Source organism: Bison bison, unplaced genomic scaffold, assembly GCF_000754665.1.
Source record: "Bison bison bison isolate TAMUID 2011002044 unplaced genomic scaffold, Bison_UMD1.0 scf7180017864485, whole genome shotgun sequence".
Classification (NCBI taxonomy): domain Eukaryota; kingdom Metazoa; phylum Chordata; class Mammalia; order Artiodactyla; family Bovidae; genus Bison; species Bison bison.
Window position 1 is genome coordinate 5,246,795 of NW_011495045.1, and position 18,045 is coordinate 5,264,839.

The 18,045-nt window shown below is 38.3% G+C and overlaps 1 protein-coding gene across 2 annotated transcripts in view; it reads left to right on the forward strand.

The window, feature by feature from the left end:
* Positions 1 to 16,576, forward strand: part of LOC105005026 (chromosome unknown open reading frame, human C11orf88) — a 34,564-nt gene extending 17,988 nt beyond the window's left edge. The window contains exons 4-6 of one of the 2 annotated variants that reach the window (XM_010862863.1): positions 11,192 to 11,251; positions 12,257 to 12,309; positions 16,380 to 16,576. In XM_010862863.1, the coding sequence (XP_010861165.1) occupies positions 11,192 to 11,251; positions 12,257 to 12,309; positions 16,380 to 16,437 (171 nt within the window). In that variant the 3' untranslated portion in view covers positions 16,438 to 16,576. The remainder of the gene's footprint in view (positions 1 to 11,191; positions 11,252 to 12,256; positions 12,310 to 16,379) is intronic. The other variant, XM_010862864.1, reaches the window with a different exon arrangement.
* The last annotated feature ends 1,469 nt before the right edge of the window (positions 16,577 to 18,045 follow it).

Below are 18,045 nucleotides of genomic sequence, written 5' to 3' on the forward strand. Positions count from 1 at the left end.
CCTTCTTCACAGTCCAACTCTCACATCCATACATGACTACTGGAAAAACCATAGCCTTGACTAGATGAACCTTTGTTGGCAAAGTAATGCCTCTGCTTTTGAATATGCTATCTAGGTTGGTCATAACTTTCCTTCCAAGGAGTAAGCGTCTTTTAATTTCATGGCTGCAGTCACCATCTGCAGTGATTTTGGAGCCCAAAAAAATAGTCTGACACTGTTTCCACTGTTTCCCCATCTATTTCCCATGAAGTGATGGGACTGGATGCCATGATCTTCGTTTTCTGAATGTTGAGCTTTAAGCCAACTTTTTCACTCTCCTCTTTCACTTTAGTTTTACCTTAAACCAATAGTAATTTTAACCGTCCTTAAATTGCATTTTGTAACAGAATAGAAATGGAACCTATTCAAGATTAAGACCATGTAGACTAAGAACTAAGATTCCCTAGTGATCCCTTTGGGCATTTAACTTGAAATTCTTGGCATAGAAATAAAAATTAAATTCTAGAGCTGCAAGAAAAAATTTTGATAATGTTCTCTAATCTCTGTAAAACCACAGAACCTTGGTTCTGCTTAGATAGTATTCTAAAACTGGAATGTAATTCTCCTGGTATACTTAACTTATATCAAAAGTCCTATCATAAATATTTGCATGCATGCTCAGTCACTCAGTCATGTCTCACTCTTTTTGACCCCATGGATATAGCCCACCAGGCTCATGTCCATGGGATTATCCTAGCAAGAATACTGGAGTGGGTTGCCATTTTCTCCACCAGGGGATCTTACTGATCCTGGGATCAAACCTGAGTCTCCTGCTTGACAGGTGGATTCTTTACCACTGAGCCAGCTGGGAAGGCTTATCATAACTATTTAAAGTACATTAAATAAAATGTTAGAAAATTCATCAGTTTATAAGTACCCGTACAGTTCAACTATTCTTTCCCTTGGACCACTTTTTGCAAAGTGCTACATGATCCTATAAAATAAGTAAATTAGCTTTTTATTGGAATATAATTGTTTTACAATGTTGTATTAACTTCTGCTGTATAATGAAGTGAATCAGCCATATTCATACATAAATCCCCTCCCTCTTGAGCCTCCCTTCCACCCCTCCCATCCCATCTCTCTAAGTCATCAGAGAGCGCTGAGCTGAGCTCCCTGTGCTGTATAGCAGCTTCCCACTAGCTACCTATTTTACACATGACAGTGTCTATATGTCAATCCCAATCTCCCAGTTCGAGTCACTCTCTCCTTCCCCTCCTGTGTCCACATATCCATTCTCTGTATCTGCATCTCTATTTCTGCCTTGAAAATAGGTTCATCGGTACCATTTTTCTAAACTCCACATATATGCACTAACATACAATATTTTTCTCTTTCTGACTTACTTTGCTCTGTATGACAGACTCTAGATCCATCCACATCTCTTCAAATGATCCTATTTCACTCCTTTTAGTGGCTGAGTAATATTCCATTGTATATTTGTACCACATCTTCTTTATTCATTCACCTGTCATTGGACATTTAGATTGTTTCTATGTCCTGGTTATTGTAAACAGTGCTGCAATGAACATTGGGGTACATGTGTCCTTTTGAGTTATGATTTTCTCAGAGTATATGCCCAGTAGTGGGATTGCTGGGTCATATGGTAGTTCAATGTTTAGTTTTTTGAAAAATCCCACCATTGGTGGGATTGTATGTAGCAAACAGTATGGAGTAAGACACCTTTGATCAAGCAGACCTCACTCTGGATTAGCTCCCCTGCTGTGTATTCTCAGCCCACATTTTCCACTAGAATGTAAATTGTTCTGTGAGAGCAGACTGTATTTGTCTCCTTCACCATGGTTAATCCTAATTAATTCTTCATTTTCATAATCAAGATTGATTAAAGAAACCCTTCTATTACTGCATGTGTGTGTGTGTGTAAATGTACCACAGTCTCTAGTGTGTGTTTTAAGTATTAATATTTCAGCAAAAGAAGCCTGGAGGCAAACAACTGAGAATGAGTTTGAATCCTTTGCTCTGACAGTTACTAGTTACCTAATTAATTACCTAATTTGAACTGAGGTGTTGGAGAAGACTCTTGAAAGTCCCTTGGACTGCAAGGAGATCCAACCAGTCCATTCTGAAGGAGATCAGCCCTGGGATTTCTTTGGAAGGAATGATGCTAAAGCTGAAACTCCAGTACTTTGGCCACCTCATGGGAAGAGTTGACTCATTGGAAAAGACTCTGATGCTGGGAGGGATTGGGGGCAGGAGAAGGGGACAACAGAGGATGAGATGGCTGGATGGCATCACCGACTTGATGGACGTGAGTCTGAGTGAACTCCGGGAGTTGGTGATGGACAGGGAGGCCTGGCGTGCTGTGACTCATGGGGTTGCAAAGAGCCAGAGACGACTGAGCGACTGAACTGAACTGAACTGAACTGAATTAATTAGTTAAGTGACCCTGAGAAAAGTTGTTAATTTTTATGTTGATTGAGTTCCTTCTCTCTGTTAAAAGATAGTAATACCATCTACTTCAAGATTTAGAGGAATTACATAAAGCCTGACATCCAGTAGGTGCCCAATGAAAGTTTGTTTTTATCTTTTCTGCTTCCCCTCTTTTTTAAACCCATAATTAAAAAATAAAATTTTAGGAGGTACAAAATAAGCTTTAGTATTAAGTGAAATGGTTTGACCAAAGTGGTAAATCTCAGAAGATGAAGAGTAGATTATGAAAGGCATGGTCACCCAGGTATCCACATCCTAATTAAAAGACACAGTCAAGATTGACCTGCTCATACTGTTCAAGAGAGCCTCATGTATTTCTCTTAATCCTGTCTTTATTTATAATCTGCAAAAGGACAAATTACCACCAAAGATATATGTTGAAATTTCAATATGGAGCAAACTGTGTGGGCAAAGTTAATTTAAATATCACAGATAAATAAAATATAATTAAATTTATCTTAATGCCTCTCTCTACAAATACAGATTAAGAGGTAAATGTAATGATAATTCTGAAGGTCTGGATCAGTGGTTCTCAATCAGAACCCTGTCAAAAGCCAAGTAAGAAAAGAATATTACTATATTCCAACTATATACACCCTTTGCAACAGTTCTTGGAAACCTAGAAAGAGACTCTAGTGTAGAAGAAAAAGCCAAGGCTATTAGAAATGGTCGGCAGTACAGCAAGCAGACCCAACTCAATCCAAGGCAAACCCAAATTATCAGCTAAATATTGACTAAAATAATTACTTGAAATGATAACTATGACCTTAATATGCATATGTACTATAGGTTTAATTGGGTTGTTTTGTTTTTGAGTAAATAAGGCTTTTTTACCTTGAAATAATTTGGTAATTTTTTTAAATTTTATTTTATTTAACTTTACAATATTGTATTGGTTTTGCCATATATCAAAATGAATCTGCCACAGGTATACATGTGTTCCCCATCCTGAACCCTCCTCCCTCCTCCCTCCCCATACCATCCCTCTGGGTCGTCCCAGTGCACCAGCCCCAAGCATCCAGTATCGTGCATCAAACCTGGACTGGTGACTCGTTTCATATATGATATTATACATGTTTCAATGCCATTCTCCCAAATCATCCCAGAATTGAAAGAGACATGTGTACCCCAATGTTTATCGCAGCACTGTTTATAATAGCCAGGACATGGAAGCAACCTAGATGTCCATCAGCAGATGAATGGATAAGAAAGCTGTGGTACATATACACAATGGAGTATTACTCAGCCATTAAAAAGAATACATTTGAATCAGTTCTAATGAGGTGGATGAAACTGGAGCCTATTATACAGAGTGAAGTACACCAGAAAGAAAAACACCAATACAGTATACTAACGCATATATATGGAATTTAGAAAGATGGTAACAATAACCCTGTATACGAGACAGCAAAAGAGACACTGATATATAGAACAGTCTTTTGGACTCTGTGGGAGAGGGAGAGGGTGGGATGATTTGGGTAATTTTTTTTTAATCATGCATTTCATCTACATTTTCAAATTTATTGATATAAGGATTCACAGTGGTTTTAATCATCTTTGTAATCTCTGCTGTAGCTCTAGTTATTACTGCTTTTCATTTCTAATCATTCATATCTTTTTTGTCAGTAATTATACCAAAGGATTATCTGTTTTAATAGTCTTTTCTAAAAACAACATTTGGTTTTATTATCCTCTGTAAAGTATTTTTGTTTCCTATGTTATCAGTTCTTGATTTTAATTATTTCTCCCTTCAGTTTTGAATTAGTTCTTATTTTCATTCTAACTTCCTTCCCTTCTCACTTTGTTTCTTAATTTTCTACCTTATCTCTTTTCTAATACTAGTATTTACAGTTGTAAATATTCCTCAAAGTACTATTTTAGCTACAACTCACAAGCTATATAGGGTTTTCATTATTACTCCATTTTAAGTATTTTTAAATTTTTATTTCAATTTATAATTTGTCTCATGAATTATTTAAAAGTATGCCTTTTAATTTCCAAATCTATGAAGTCTTATCTGTTTTTTATTTCTAACTTAGTAATATTGAGGTCAGAAACATAGTTCCTGTCTTCTGCTAAGTAAATTTAAACAGAGCTATCTTTATGTCAAGGTCCTCAGCGTGACGCCATTCAACTATCCCACCCTATGTACCTCTATTCCCCAAAACACACATCTTGACCCTGTCAGGCCAGGGTTATTAAGAAACTTTATGCTCATTCCAGCCTCTGTGTCTCCATTTATTTTTAATCGGGTGAACTGATATCCTCTTTTCATCAGTGAGCGTGTTTTTTGTATCATGATCATTAAGCTGCTTCCCTAGTTGCCTTTCTCCCTTTGATGTATTATTTTTAAATCCTTAGATTGTTTATTTTGGAGCTCCCTTAGGGTTCTTCTAAAATTTTTACATGTTTTAAAGTTTTAAACTTATGTTAAGATTTTAGAGTCAGCAATGGATTTATATAAATATAATTTTCCTCTATGTCTTTTTTTTCACATACTTTGATGTTTGTGTCATATTGCATTGATAGTCAATGGAAAGAATAAGTGTTTTTTTAAATCTGTATTTGAGTGAATATATTTCCCCCAGTGCTTCCTAAGCCTATTTTCTTCATGTTTTTTCCTTTTCCGACTATCTGCTCCTTTCACCAGAGAATAGTAATATTTTTGAGAACTAACTACATAACATATATACACTAAGTTCTTTACTCACATTCTTATTTAATCATCAGAAAAGCTCTGTCTGAGAAGCATTATAATTACCCTTATTGCAGATGAGGAAGCTGAAGCAGAAACCGGTAAGTGACTTTTTCAAGGTCACACAGTTAAAATATAGTAAAGACAGTTTGAACCTGGACCCATCTGACGATGTAGCCAAAGTGCTTAAGTACTACCCCACACTGATTTCAAGAGTTTATGGATTCTCTAAGCATTGGGATGGTTGCCAGGTAACTAAGCAAAGAGCATATTGAATTGGAACCAGTTCAGTACTCTCCTAAGATATTCTTAAGATTAAATTCAGTAATTAGACTCTTACACAATGATAGTCTAGAGAAAATTTCTTTTGGTAATGTAGATAGGTAATCAGTGAGATAAGCACTGCCATATGCTATCTTTGATGAATGTTTCAGTCAAAATGTTTAAGCATAGTACAAGGAAGAAATGCATTCTTCATATGAGAACAAGTTCTTGAGAAGAAAGGATTTTTCTTTTAGAGTTTAGTGCTTATTAATATCTTCTTTATAACTAAATTTAACTAAGAAGCAAGTTTATAATATACTGGAGACTTTGTAACAGAGGGATTTCTACTGCATAAAAGACAAGTAATACCTTAGATGTCCCTTCTTGTTTCTCCCTTCTTCCTTCCAACACTATTCAATCATCAGGAATCTTTCATGCCTGTACACAGAAGGCAGTACACCTCCTTCCCCTCTTTTTCCTACTTTTCACATTTTAAAAGCATTGAAAAATGTTTTTCCATACTAATAATAGCTGCCATTTAATAAATATCCACTATATGCCATGCATTGTTAAGCAATGTTTTATTATCTCCAGTTATCACACCTTTCCTTACAGATAAGAAATCAATACCCAGAGAAATGGTTCTTTGATTTACCCAAAGTCACAAACCTCTAACCAAATGGGATAGTGATTATAGTTAGAAGGATGATTAGTTAAGATATTAAAATCACACAGAATTGGTATTCACACCCAAATGTGTTTGGCAACTAATATATGTTGCCACCCAAACTGTTTGGCTCTGAAAAGCCAAAAATAGGAACTCAGCAACTTAATTCTTGAAGTGACACTAAAATTCATTAACCTTCTATGAGATATTAAATTTATATATTGTCAAATCCTAATTTCCTAAAATTTACTTTTTATTCTGTAATTTATTTTCTCAGGAGTAGTATATAAATATAAGTAATATAACTAAAGTTTAGATTATAAGAAAAAATCCAGTATTAAAATATTATGAATATAAGATATAAAGTCCTGGGGATGTAATATACAACATTATGGCTATAGTTAAAAAAAATACTGTATTGATATATTTGAAAGTTGCTAAGTGAGTCAATCTAAAAGCTTTCATCAAAAGGAAAAAATTTGTAATTATATAAGGTGATGGATGGTAACTAAACTCATGTGGTAATCATATCACAATATATATGTCAAGTAATTCTGCTGTACACCTTGAACTTATACAGTGTTGTATGTCAGTTATATTGCAACAAACCTGAAAAAAAGAAAAAAGATTGTAAATATAAATTCTGACCCCCTCATGCTATCATTTTAAGAATTAATAAATGATTTAAAAGCCTTATAAAATTCCATTTATGAGCACAACAAAAGCACTGTGGTTAGAAATGAGAATTCTTTTGTTATGAAATTAACAAGTAAATTATTTATTCCAACTAATACGGTAAACTGTAAGAATTTTCTCTTACCACTGAATTTATTTAATTATCCTGGCTGAGAGTTCTTAGAGTAGTTGGAAATGTTTTTGTTCTGATGACACAGTTGCCTACAACAGTTTTGTTATTTATTCCCAGGAAACATATCCAGGAAGCAAAAATCAAATCATATTTGAAAACTTTGTTTCTGGTGCATATTATATTATAAAACTGATTAGATATTAAAATCTATTATAATTAAAAAGGACATGAAATCAAAATTTAAATGAATGAATTTTACCTTACTATTATTTAGAATCTTATAACTAAATATTTGACCGTTTATACTAGAAGCATTATGACAATATATTAATATCTTGCCTGTGACTAACCAATATTTTCTATTACACAGAAAATAATCATATTAGTTTTGTTTATATGGGATTTTAAGAACTAAACTTCCTACTGTTTAATTTCAATCTCTAAGACTTTTTTTTTGCTTAGACTAGTAATTGTGTATTAGACAATGTAATGGTTTCATTCATTCATATTTCATGACTCAATCAATTCAGCAGAAATTCATTGAGTATCATTGACAAGGCACTGCTAAGCTTGAAGGAAGGATAAAAGGATGAGTAAGACTTTGAAAGAGACATGGTAGCAGCTATGAGATAAAGCAGGCAAAGTAAGATCAATACTGTAATAAAAGTATAAAGTGCTATGTAATCACAGTATGGGAGCATTTAATTCCCACTGATTACATGTGTAATGGAAAAGTTAGAAAAGAAAGTTAATATTGAATGTGCTCATTCAGTCATGTCTGACTCTTTTCAGCCCCCTGGAATGTAGCCTGCCAGGCTCCTCTGTCCATGGAATTTTCCAGGCAAGAATACTGGAGTGGTGTATCATTTCCTACTCCAGGGGATCTTCCTGACCCAGGGATCGAACCCACATCTCTCACCTCCCCTGCATTGGCCAGTGGATTCTTTATCACTAGTGCCACCTAATACCTACATTGAAAGTATCCCAGGTCTTTTTCTATAAATGCTGTTTTATTCAATCCTTAGCAAATTGACAGACACTTTTAAATTATCTTAGTTTGTCAGAAACAGACTCACAGACTTAGAAAATAAAACTTATGGTTACCAAAGGGGAAAGGTATTTGGGAATGACATATGCACACTTAAAATAGATAACTAGCAAGGGCTTCCCAGGTGGCACAGTGGTAAAGGACGAGGGAGATGAGGGTTCAATCCCTGAATGGGGATGATCTCCTGGAGGAAATGGCACCCCACTCCAGTATTCTTGCCTGGGAAATCCCACGGACAGAGGAGCCTGGTGGGCTGCAGTCCATAGGGTCTCAAAGAGTGGGACACAACTGAGCGACTAAGCGTGTTAAGCGTGCAAGCAAGGGAATAGATAATAGCACAGGGATAATAGATAATAGCACAGTGCTCAATATTCTGTAGTAACCTAAATGGGAAAAGAATATGAAAAAGAATAGATACATATATATGTATAGCTGAAAAAATTAGCTTGGTTTTTGAAGGACTCTGAATTTTTTTCTTTTATTATCTGTCATATATGATGCCTTTTCTTCTTTCAATATCTGTGATATATGATGCCTTAAATTCAAGTGAAAAAATAGAAATCTTGCCCCAAAATAAATAAAACTAAAACTTTGTACGTTCTTAGAAAGCAAGATTAATACGACTTGAATGGAATGAAGCAGAGCCAAAGCAGCAATGTGCCCCGCTGATTACTCAGGCCCAGCACCCCTCCTCCCTTCCACATCTGGGTGCAGTCTGCCTAAATTTTGCAGCTTCTCTTGCATCTGGACTAAAGAACCACCTTGAGGAATTACTTAGCAATACACAGCTTCTAGGGCTTTGCACACCTGTCTCCTCTGTCAGAGAAGGCAATGGCACCCCACTCCAGTACTCTTGCCTGGAAAATCCCATGGACGGAGGAGCCTGGTGGGCTGCTGTCCATGGGGTCTCGAAGAGTCGGACACAACTGAGCGACTTCCCTTTCACTTTTCACTTTCATGCATTGGAGAAGGAAATGGCAACCCACTCCAGTGTTCTTGCCTGGAGAGTCCCAGGGACGGTGGAGCCTGGTGGGCTGCCGTCTCTGGGGTCGCACAGAGTCGGACACAACTGAAGCAACTTAGCAGCAGCAGCAGCAGCTCCTCTGCCTAGACGCTTTCTTCCCCATCCTGTCTGTTATTATCTGGTGACTATGCTTTCATGTCTAATCTTGGACATCACCTCCTCTGAGTCTCAGCCATAGATACACACCCTTGTCTGAATTAAGGGTCCCTCTTCAGTTCTCTATTTGCATCCTGTTCTAACCTCACTGTAGTCCTTTTCTCTACAAGTCTGCCACCACCTGGCAGGCAGGAATGGTATTTTATTTGGCCCAGCCCCTGTAACTGTAACTGTAACTGTAACTGTAAGTCACTTCAGTCGTGTCCGATTCTGTGCGACCCCATAGACGGCAGCCCACTAGGCTCCCCCATCCCTGGGATTCTCAAGGCAAGAACACTGGAGTGGGTTGCCATTTCCTTCTCCAATGCATGAAAGTGAAAAGTGAAAGTGAAGTTGCTCAGTCGCGTCCGACTCTTAGTGACCTCATGGACTGCAGCCTACCAGGCTCCTCCGTCCATGGGATTTTCCAGGCAAGAGTACTGGAGTGGGGTGCCATTGCACAGTAATATTATATCATAGGTGCTTATTATAGACTGAAGTGTTGTTCAGTTGCTAAATGTGTCCAGTTCTTTGTGACCAATTCTTAGCAACGGATTGAAGTGTGACCTACTGAAACAAGAGATGTGTGGAAGTCCTAATCCCCAGTACCATCGAAATGTGACCTTATTTGGAAATAGAATCAAGGAGAAAAAGCAATGTGACAACAAAAGCAGAGATTAGAGTTACACAGCTGCAAGCCAAGGGATGCCACAGATTTCCAGCAAATGATCAGAAGCTAGGAAGAGGCAAAGAAGGATTCCCCTACAGGTTTCAGAGGGAGCATGGCCCTGCTACAGTTTGATTTTGGCCTTCTAGCCTTCAGAACTGTGTGACAATAAATATCTGTTGTTTTAAGCCACCTGATTTTTGATACTTTGTTACTGAGTCCTAAGAAAGCAGTGCAACACCTTTGAATGGATGACCTAGAATTTTTACCTGGCTGTGACAAATCTGTCCATTCTCAGTTTGATCTAAGCTTCTCTCACTGTACTTGGCCATTTGAAGCTATGAGTTTCATTTGTCAGATTCTCAGGTTTCTTCTCTTGTTCTCAAGTATTCCAGATGCAATTTTCTGCCTGGCCATCTCCAACAGTGAACATATGTGGATTCTATGGGGAAAAAAATGTGTACCTATATTTGTCTCTTTGAATACAGTCTGAAAAAAGTGAAGTGAAAGTGCTAGTCTCTATGACCCTATGGACTATAGTCCATCAAGCTCTTCTGTCCATCGGATTTCCTAGGCAAGAATACTAGAATGGGTTGCCATTTCCTTCTCCAGGGCATCTTCCCAACCCAGGGATCAAACCTGGGTCTCCTGCATGGCAGGTGGATTCTTTACCACCTAAGCCACCAGGGAAGCACTGTATACTGTCTATATCTTGGTAAATATTTGTGCCTGCACTTTTTTTTTTTTTACTTTTAAGAAAACTTACCTGAGCATATGCATGTCTCAATATCTAAGACAGAGGAGCAATGGGGTGTGAGGCTCTGTTCTGTATACAAGCTGCTCAAGAAAGCCTTCATGCCATCGCAACACATGCTGGCATGCTGTTTGAGCTGGCTGATGTGTCTTGCTACCTTTTAATGGCAATTTAGTGTAATGACTGATACCTTGAGTTTTGTTGTCAAGTAGAGCGGGTATCAAGTCCAATCCTGCCACTTTAAAGCTTAGGTAAATTATTCAACCTCAGTACTCTTCACATTCCTCATATATAAAGTAGATGACATTGGTGTCAAACTTCTAACTTATTATAAGAAAATAATGATATAATACATATATCAAGCTTTTAGCATGGTTCATGTAATAAAATCAGTGAAAGCTATTGTTATATGGGCAAGAAAAATTCCCTCCATTTACGATCGAAATCAAATTTATTTTGTAAAGCAGCACCTCTGGAATAAAACTGAATTGTATAGATGAAAAGTATAAACCTATTCTGAAAACAACTGTTTATTTCTGCCCCAAAACACAAGAAGGAAAATGGACAAAAACCCATCCCTCCTCCCATGGACACAAAGCTTTATTATCAAAAGACTCACCCACTTCTTTTTCTTAACAGGCTAAAAAGAGAGATGAAATTATCCAACTCTTAAGAAAACAAAGAGAAGAAAGGATCTTGGTAAGACTGATAGTGAGGCATTCAGATAAATCTTTGGGGGGTGGCAAATTCTGAGAGGTTTTATAGCTGTATCCTTTAAATATTGATGCCCATGGTCCAGAGTCTTCTATATGCTGGAGGTGGGGCAGGGCATAGACATCAGATAATTTGAGAATCCTTGATAAACCAAAGATATCTCCAGAGTGCGCAACTCTGCTGGCATGGAGATGGTGCTGTTGTCACTGGGCTTATTATCACCGGGCTTACTGTCACCTGTTATGAAGCTGTCAGATATTAACATGGGCTACTCCATTGCTAGTACATACAGACAAGCTCTATTCTGAGAGCACGTTTATAAGTCCAGTTTGTAAGTCCAACAAAGTTAGCCTAGGTACCCAGTTAACACAATCAGCTATATAATACAGTACTGTAATGGGTTTATAAGACTTTTCACACAATACATGAAAAAAACAAAACCTAAGCATTTTTAATCCTACACTACAGTTACCTTGAAAAGCACAGTAGTGTAGTACAACAGCTGGCCTACAGGGGCTGGAGTTACTGACTGGAGGAGGGAGAGGAGGTGGGAGATGGTAGAGCTGAAGGATCGTCAGCCACAGGAGATGGAGGGCGAGCTGCAGTTTCACTCACACCTTCTGACTGAACATGCAAACACACATTTGTATCTTTGAAAGTTTGCAACTTGAAGGTTCACATGTAGGGGACTTACTGTATTTGTTTTATAATGATTGATCCTGCTTAGATCATACAAAAACAAATGCTAAATAAACAATATAAACAATAAAAGCAATAGCATCCCATAGTCTTATGGATGTACAAACACACTCTCCTGAATGAACCCCAAATGCCTTAATCTGGACCATTTCTAACACCATAGTCTCCAGGTTTAGGAAGATAGTGATTATAAACTCTGTGATAATTTTACTTCAGATTTTTCTTAAGTAAGTAAATTTCAGTCATTGCAAGAAGTAAAAATTTTCCTTTTTGATGTTTGTTTTGTTTTAGAAAGAACTGATTTCCCTTCCGCATAAACCAAAAGGCAAAGTACACAAAGCAAAGTAAGTTTACCTCTGTCAAAAATAGTCTGACCTTTCTGTTCAGTTGCTAAGTTGTGTCCGACTCTTTATGACCCTGTGAATTGGAGCACACCAGGCTTCTCTGTCGATCACTGCTTCCCTGAGTTTGCTCAAACTTCTGTGCATTGAGTCAGTGATACCATCCAACTATCACATCGTCTGTCGGCCCCTTCTCCCCTCTCCCTCAATTTTTCCCAGGATCAGGGTCTTTTCCAGTAAGTCAGTTCTTTGCATCAGGTAGCCAAAGTATTGGAGCTTCAGTTTCAGCATCAGTCTTTCTAATAAATATTCAGGGTTGGTTTCTTTTAGGATTGACTCGTTTGATCTCCTTGCTGTTCAAGGGACTGTCAAGAGCCTCCTCCAACACCACAGCTGGAAAGCATCAGTTCTTCAGCGCTCAGTCATCTTTATGGTCCAACTCTCACATCCATATGTGACTGCTGGATAACCATAGCTATGACTATATGGATCTTTGTTGGCAAAGTAATGTCTCTGCTCTTTTAAACACTGTCTAGGTTTGACATAGCTTTTCTTCCAAGGAGCAAGCGTCTTTTAATTTCGTGGCTGCAGTCCCTGTCCACATTGATTTTGGAGCCCAAGAAAATGAAATCTGACACTGTTTCCACATTTTCCCCATCTATTTGCCATGAAGTGATAGGACTGGATGCCATGACCTTAGTTTTTTGAATGTTGAGTTTTAAGCCAGCTTTTTCACTCTCCTCTTTCACCTTTGTCAAAAGGCTCTTTAGTTCCTCTTCACTTTCTGCCATTAAAGTGGTATCATCTGCATATCTGAGGTTGTTGATATTTCTCCCAGCAATATTGATTTCAGCTTGCAATTCATCTAACCTGGCATTTTGCATGGTGTACTCTGCTTAGAAATTAAATAAGCAGGGTTACAATATACAGCCTTGATGCACTCCTGTCCCAGTCTTGAACCAGTCCATTGTTCCATGTCTGGTTCTAACTGTTGCTTCTTGTCCTGTATACAGGTTGCTCAGGAGGCAGGTAAGGTAGTCTGGTATTCCCATCTCTTTAAGAATTTTCCAGTTTGTTGTCACCCTCACAGTCAAAGGCTTTAGCATTGCCAATGAACCAGAAGTAGATTTTTTTTTAATTCCCTTGCTTTTTCTATGATCCAGCATTTGTTAGTAATTTCATCTCTGGTTCCTCTGCCTTTTCTAAATCCAACTTGTACATCTGGAAGTTCCTGGTTCATGAACTGCTAAAGCCTAGCTTGCAGGATTTTGAGCAAAATCTTGCTGGCATGTGAAATGAGTGCAATTGAATAGTAATTTGAACATTCTTTGGCATTGCTCTTCCTTAGGATTGGAATGCAAACTGACCTTTTCCAGTCCTGTGGCCACTGCTGAGTTTTCCAAATTTGCTGGCATAATGAGTGCAGCATTTTAACAGCATCATCTTTTAAGATTTGAAATAGCTCAACTGAAATTCCATCACCTTTCTGGTTTCCCTGGAAGAAGTGCTTATTTTTTCCTTACTCAGTTTTCTCCCTAACTTCAAATCTTTATAAAAACCCGCTCACCGTTTTAGAGATTTCTTGCTTTGAGAAAACTTTCTTCTTCTCATCTACATAGAAGTGTGTGTTCGCTTATCTGTGTAATACAAAAGCATAAGTAGATGCAAACAGGGGAATAGATCAGCCTTGAGCCTCTGTACACATTCCATTGCCCTCCCTTCTCACCCCAGGGAACTGTATCCACCTGCCCTCACACCCTCTCAGCTCCCCTCTCTCCCACCGACACTGAGCCCTCTCATTTTTGGCAAAACACCATGTCTTCTAGATTTTCAACTCTGATACAACCAAAGGCATACCTAAAATTGCTAAATCTTAATCCATGTAGCGAGGGCTAGCCTCACAGTTCAGGGTTAATCACCTTATTCCCAGAATACTGCTGCAGCAGCACCAGGCACAGGGTCCAGAAGAGTTTAAAGGAAACTGGCTATCACCTGTTAATGACTAAAGAATCCCTAATAAAAAATGTCTCCATCTTTGTATTATGACTGAAACCCAATGTGTCTAAATCAACATTAACTTGACAGATGTTTATTTGCATACTACATTCATGGATTAACAAGAAGTAATAGAATTTTTATTCTGATCTTATTGGTACTGAGGTCAACTTCCATTAATGTTATCAGATGTTATTAAAGAAAACATGAATATGTCTACCCTGATTTTTTTAAAGTTCTGAAAAAAAAAATTGGAAAAGTCACTTAATAACCTAATATTGTCTACACAATGTTTAGCAACTTAATTTCTTGCTTTTCAGTCAGATGATTTGATTTAATTTATAAGGGTGGAGCAAAGTTAGTTCAGTGAAAATTTCATTTACCTGATTCAAATAATAAAGATTGCTACTTGAATTGTATCAGCAGATCTGTCTGGGTACCGCAGAGAAAGTAAAAGTATTAGTTGCTCAGTCGTGTCTGACTCTTTGCCACCCCATGGACTATAGCCCGCCAGGCTCCTCTGTCCATGGGATTCTCCAGGCAAGAATACTGGGGTGGGTTGCCATTTCCTTCTCCAATGCATGCATGCATGCATGCTAAGTCTCTTCAGTTGTGTCTACTCTGCGATCCTATGGACAGCAGCCTACCAGGGTCCTCTGTCCATGGGATACTCCAGGCAAGAATACTGGAGTGGGTAACCATTCCCTTCTCCAGAGGACCTTCCCAACCCAGGGATAGAACTCAGGTCTCCTGCATTGCAGGCAGATTCTTTACTGTCTGAGCCACCAGGCAAGCCCCGGGTACCTTAGATTTCTGTGCATATTTTTATAGGGATGATCAGAACAGTCCTGTTACTACCCATGTGGATTCACCTAAGAGTAAAACATTATTCCACAACTTGGACAGATAATTCCCTTAATGATATAAGTGCTAACCTAATTCCTTCTGTATACCTGCTTGGCCTCTCTCCTCTGTTCTAAAGCCTTGAATTTCATTCTGTTTCACTGCGACATTTTCTTCCTCTGAGCTTCTTACACAGAAGAAGCTGTGTCTGCACCATTCTTTTGGCAATTAGTCATGCGCTTCTTTGTGCCCATATTTTATAATTATTCAACTCTTCTCTACTATGTTGTTATTTAACTTTTCACCTATTTTTTACTTGTCTGTGACTGTATTGTATGCTCCAAAAGAAATTGGGTCTAGCACAAAATGCCTAACACACTGCCTCCCTGTAGGAATTCAGAAAATATTTGTAAAAAACTAAAAAAAAAATTTGGCCACACCACGTGGCTCTCGGGATGTTAATTCCCCAACCAGGGATTGAACCCGGACCCAGGCAGTGAAAAATGCCAAGTCGTAACCACTGGGCCATCAGGGGATTCCATGTAACAAAAAGTTTTAGCTAAAAAAAATGTCATGTTGTTCAGCATTAGCTAATTCAGAAAGTATTATTTCTATACTGTACATTAGTTTGTGAACAATTTTAAATTTGTGAAATATCTTAAGATTTTATTGTAATTTATTTTAAAGTTTAATTTTATTTTAATTTTACCCCCTTTCCTCTCCCTCCATCCTTTCTTGTCTACCCAAAACTTCCCTACATAAGCAGATCTGCCTTTACCATCACTCCTTCACCAGATCTTAGAATACTCCAGGTCCCATTCCGTCAGAAAGAAAGAACTAAAAAAGTGTGTACACAGTAAGGTTTTAGTGGCATTATGTTTTTTATCCACCCAGGAATATTTTCACTTTAAAAGAGGGCTGAATAGAAGGAATACTGGGTAATCCAAAGAGATCAGTCACCAGTGATGAAATCTCAGCAGTTTGACTCTTAGGTGAGCACAGTATATCTAACTTTAGGAGGTCCACTCCCAAACCTTTCAAGTCACTTCACAGTGGAATGACTGTTCCTCCCACACAGAAATTTATACTCGGTTGCAAAATCTAACCTATAGTTAGAATCCAACACAGTAAATGTTTATTGGAGAAACTCTCAAAAGTTGTTTTCATGCCACATTGTGTTCATAACTAGAGAGTTCTGTACAGAGTTCTGAACTGATCCGTGTTACTGCCAACAGGAAAGTGATTTCAGAGTCAGACAAAGAAGACCAGGAAGAAGTCAAAGCCTTGGACTAATTTGATTGACACCTGGGAGAGGATGGCTCACTTAGACCTTCACTTTTGAAACAACCAGCTCTTACATCAGAATCACCGGAATCAATTAAATTAGACCAAGAAATAAAAGTTAAATATACAGCGCTTCTAGGAGTACCAGCTATTGAGTACTTGTGTCTGTTTTACTTACTGAAAACCACTGCATTTGATACCACACAGTTATCATCTGTCTCATTTTATATATTCTCAAGCTCCAACTTATCTTGCTTTCGTTTGAAGGGTATTTCCAGAACTGCTATATTTGATCTATATTATGAATATCAGATAAACAAGAAACAAGGACTTTATATGCCTCAACTTGTAGACCACCATAAAAACAAGGGCTTCCCAGGTGGTGCTAGTGGTAAAGAATCCACCTGCCAATGCAGCAGACGTGGGTTCTACCTCTGGGTCAGGAAGATCTCCTGGAGGAGGAAATGGCAACCTGCTCCAGTATTCTTGCCTGGAAAATCCCATGGGCAGAGGAGCCTGGCGGGCTACAGTCCATGAGGTTGCAAAGAGTCAGACACGACTGAGCGACAGCACAAAAGCACTACATACTCCACAAAAGTAAAAACAATAAGGAAATAGAGATGAAAGATCAGTCCTGAAAACTTTAAAGTTCTTCTTGCTATTAAAAAAAAAAATCCATTATCCAAAACTTGGTTTATTCAGCTTCTGGGACATGTCTGAAGTCAGAAGTGAATTACTTCCAGTTTTGTGAATAGCTCAACATCCCCATGTCTTATACACAGGTCCATAATCCCAGTGCTAACCTACCTCACTTACAAAGGTGGGATACACTGGAAAAGAGAAGGTTAAGACTTTGTCCCTTCTGCATTGCCCAACTGGCAGGCCTACTCAGGATTGTACATGAGACTCCAGAGCTCACAGCTCTATTTAGAAGCACCATGCACTTTCCTGCTAGCCTCCACCTGCAACTCCTGAACATAAACTTCGCACAGTGCGGCTTCCATCCACAGGGCCAGCAGCAGAGCGGGTGACCCACTGGTCAGAACTTAATCATTAAGGGCACACCAGACTGCAAGGGAGGCTGGGAAACAGTCTTTAATGGGGGTGGATGAGGGGATACCTGCCTAGTTGGAGTTCAAGGACTCTATCACTAAAAGAAGTGGAGAATGGATATTAGCATTTCTGCTGTGACACTGTTTGGAGAAAAACGTTTTGAACAAAAAGAAAGGTAATCAGACCTAGAGAAGGGAAATTTAGAAAGTTACAAGTTGGCAATCTCATCTCAGCATTATCAAGATTAAAAATGACCCTGTCAGGATGATGTGTTTGTCTGCCGGACAGCTCTCTTATCGCGAAGATGGACATAGCTGGATATCAAAGCCTAAATTTCAAATCGTATAGCTGATTCCCTTTGTTCTGATGCCACACTCACTGAGAAATCTTTTCCCCCCAGAGGGTGAGTATGTGCTCAGAAGACTGTTTCTCAATGGGTGAATATATTATTCTCTTAGATTGGGCTTGAGCTTGTCAAACTAAGGATTGGAGCCTGGACCAAGACAATTTTACCAAGAAAAATTCCATTTTATGAGCTTTTTCAGCAACCAGCAGCATCGCTCT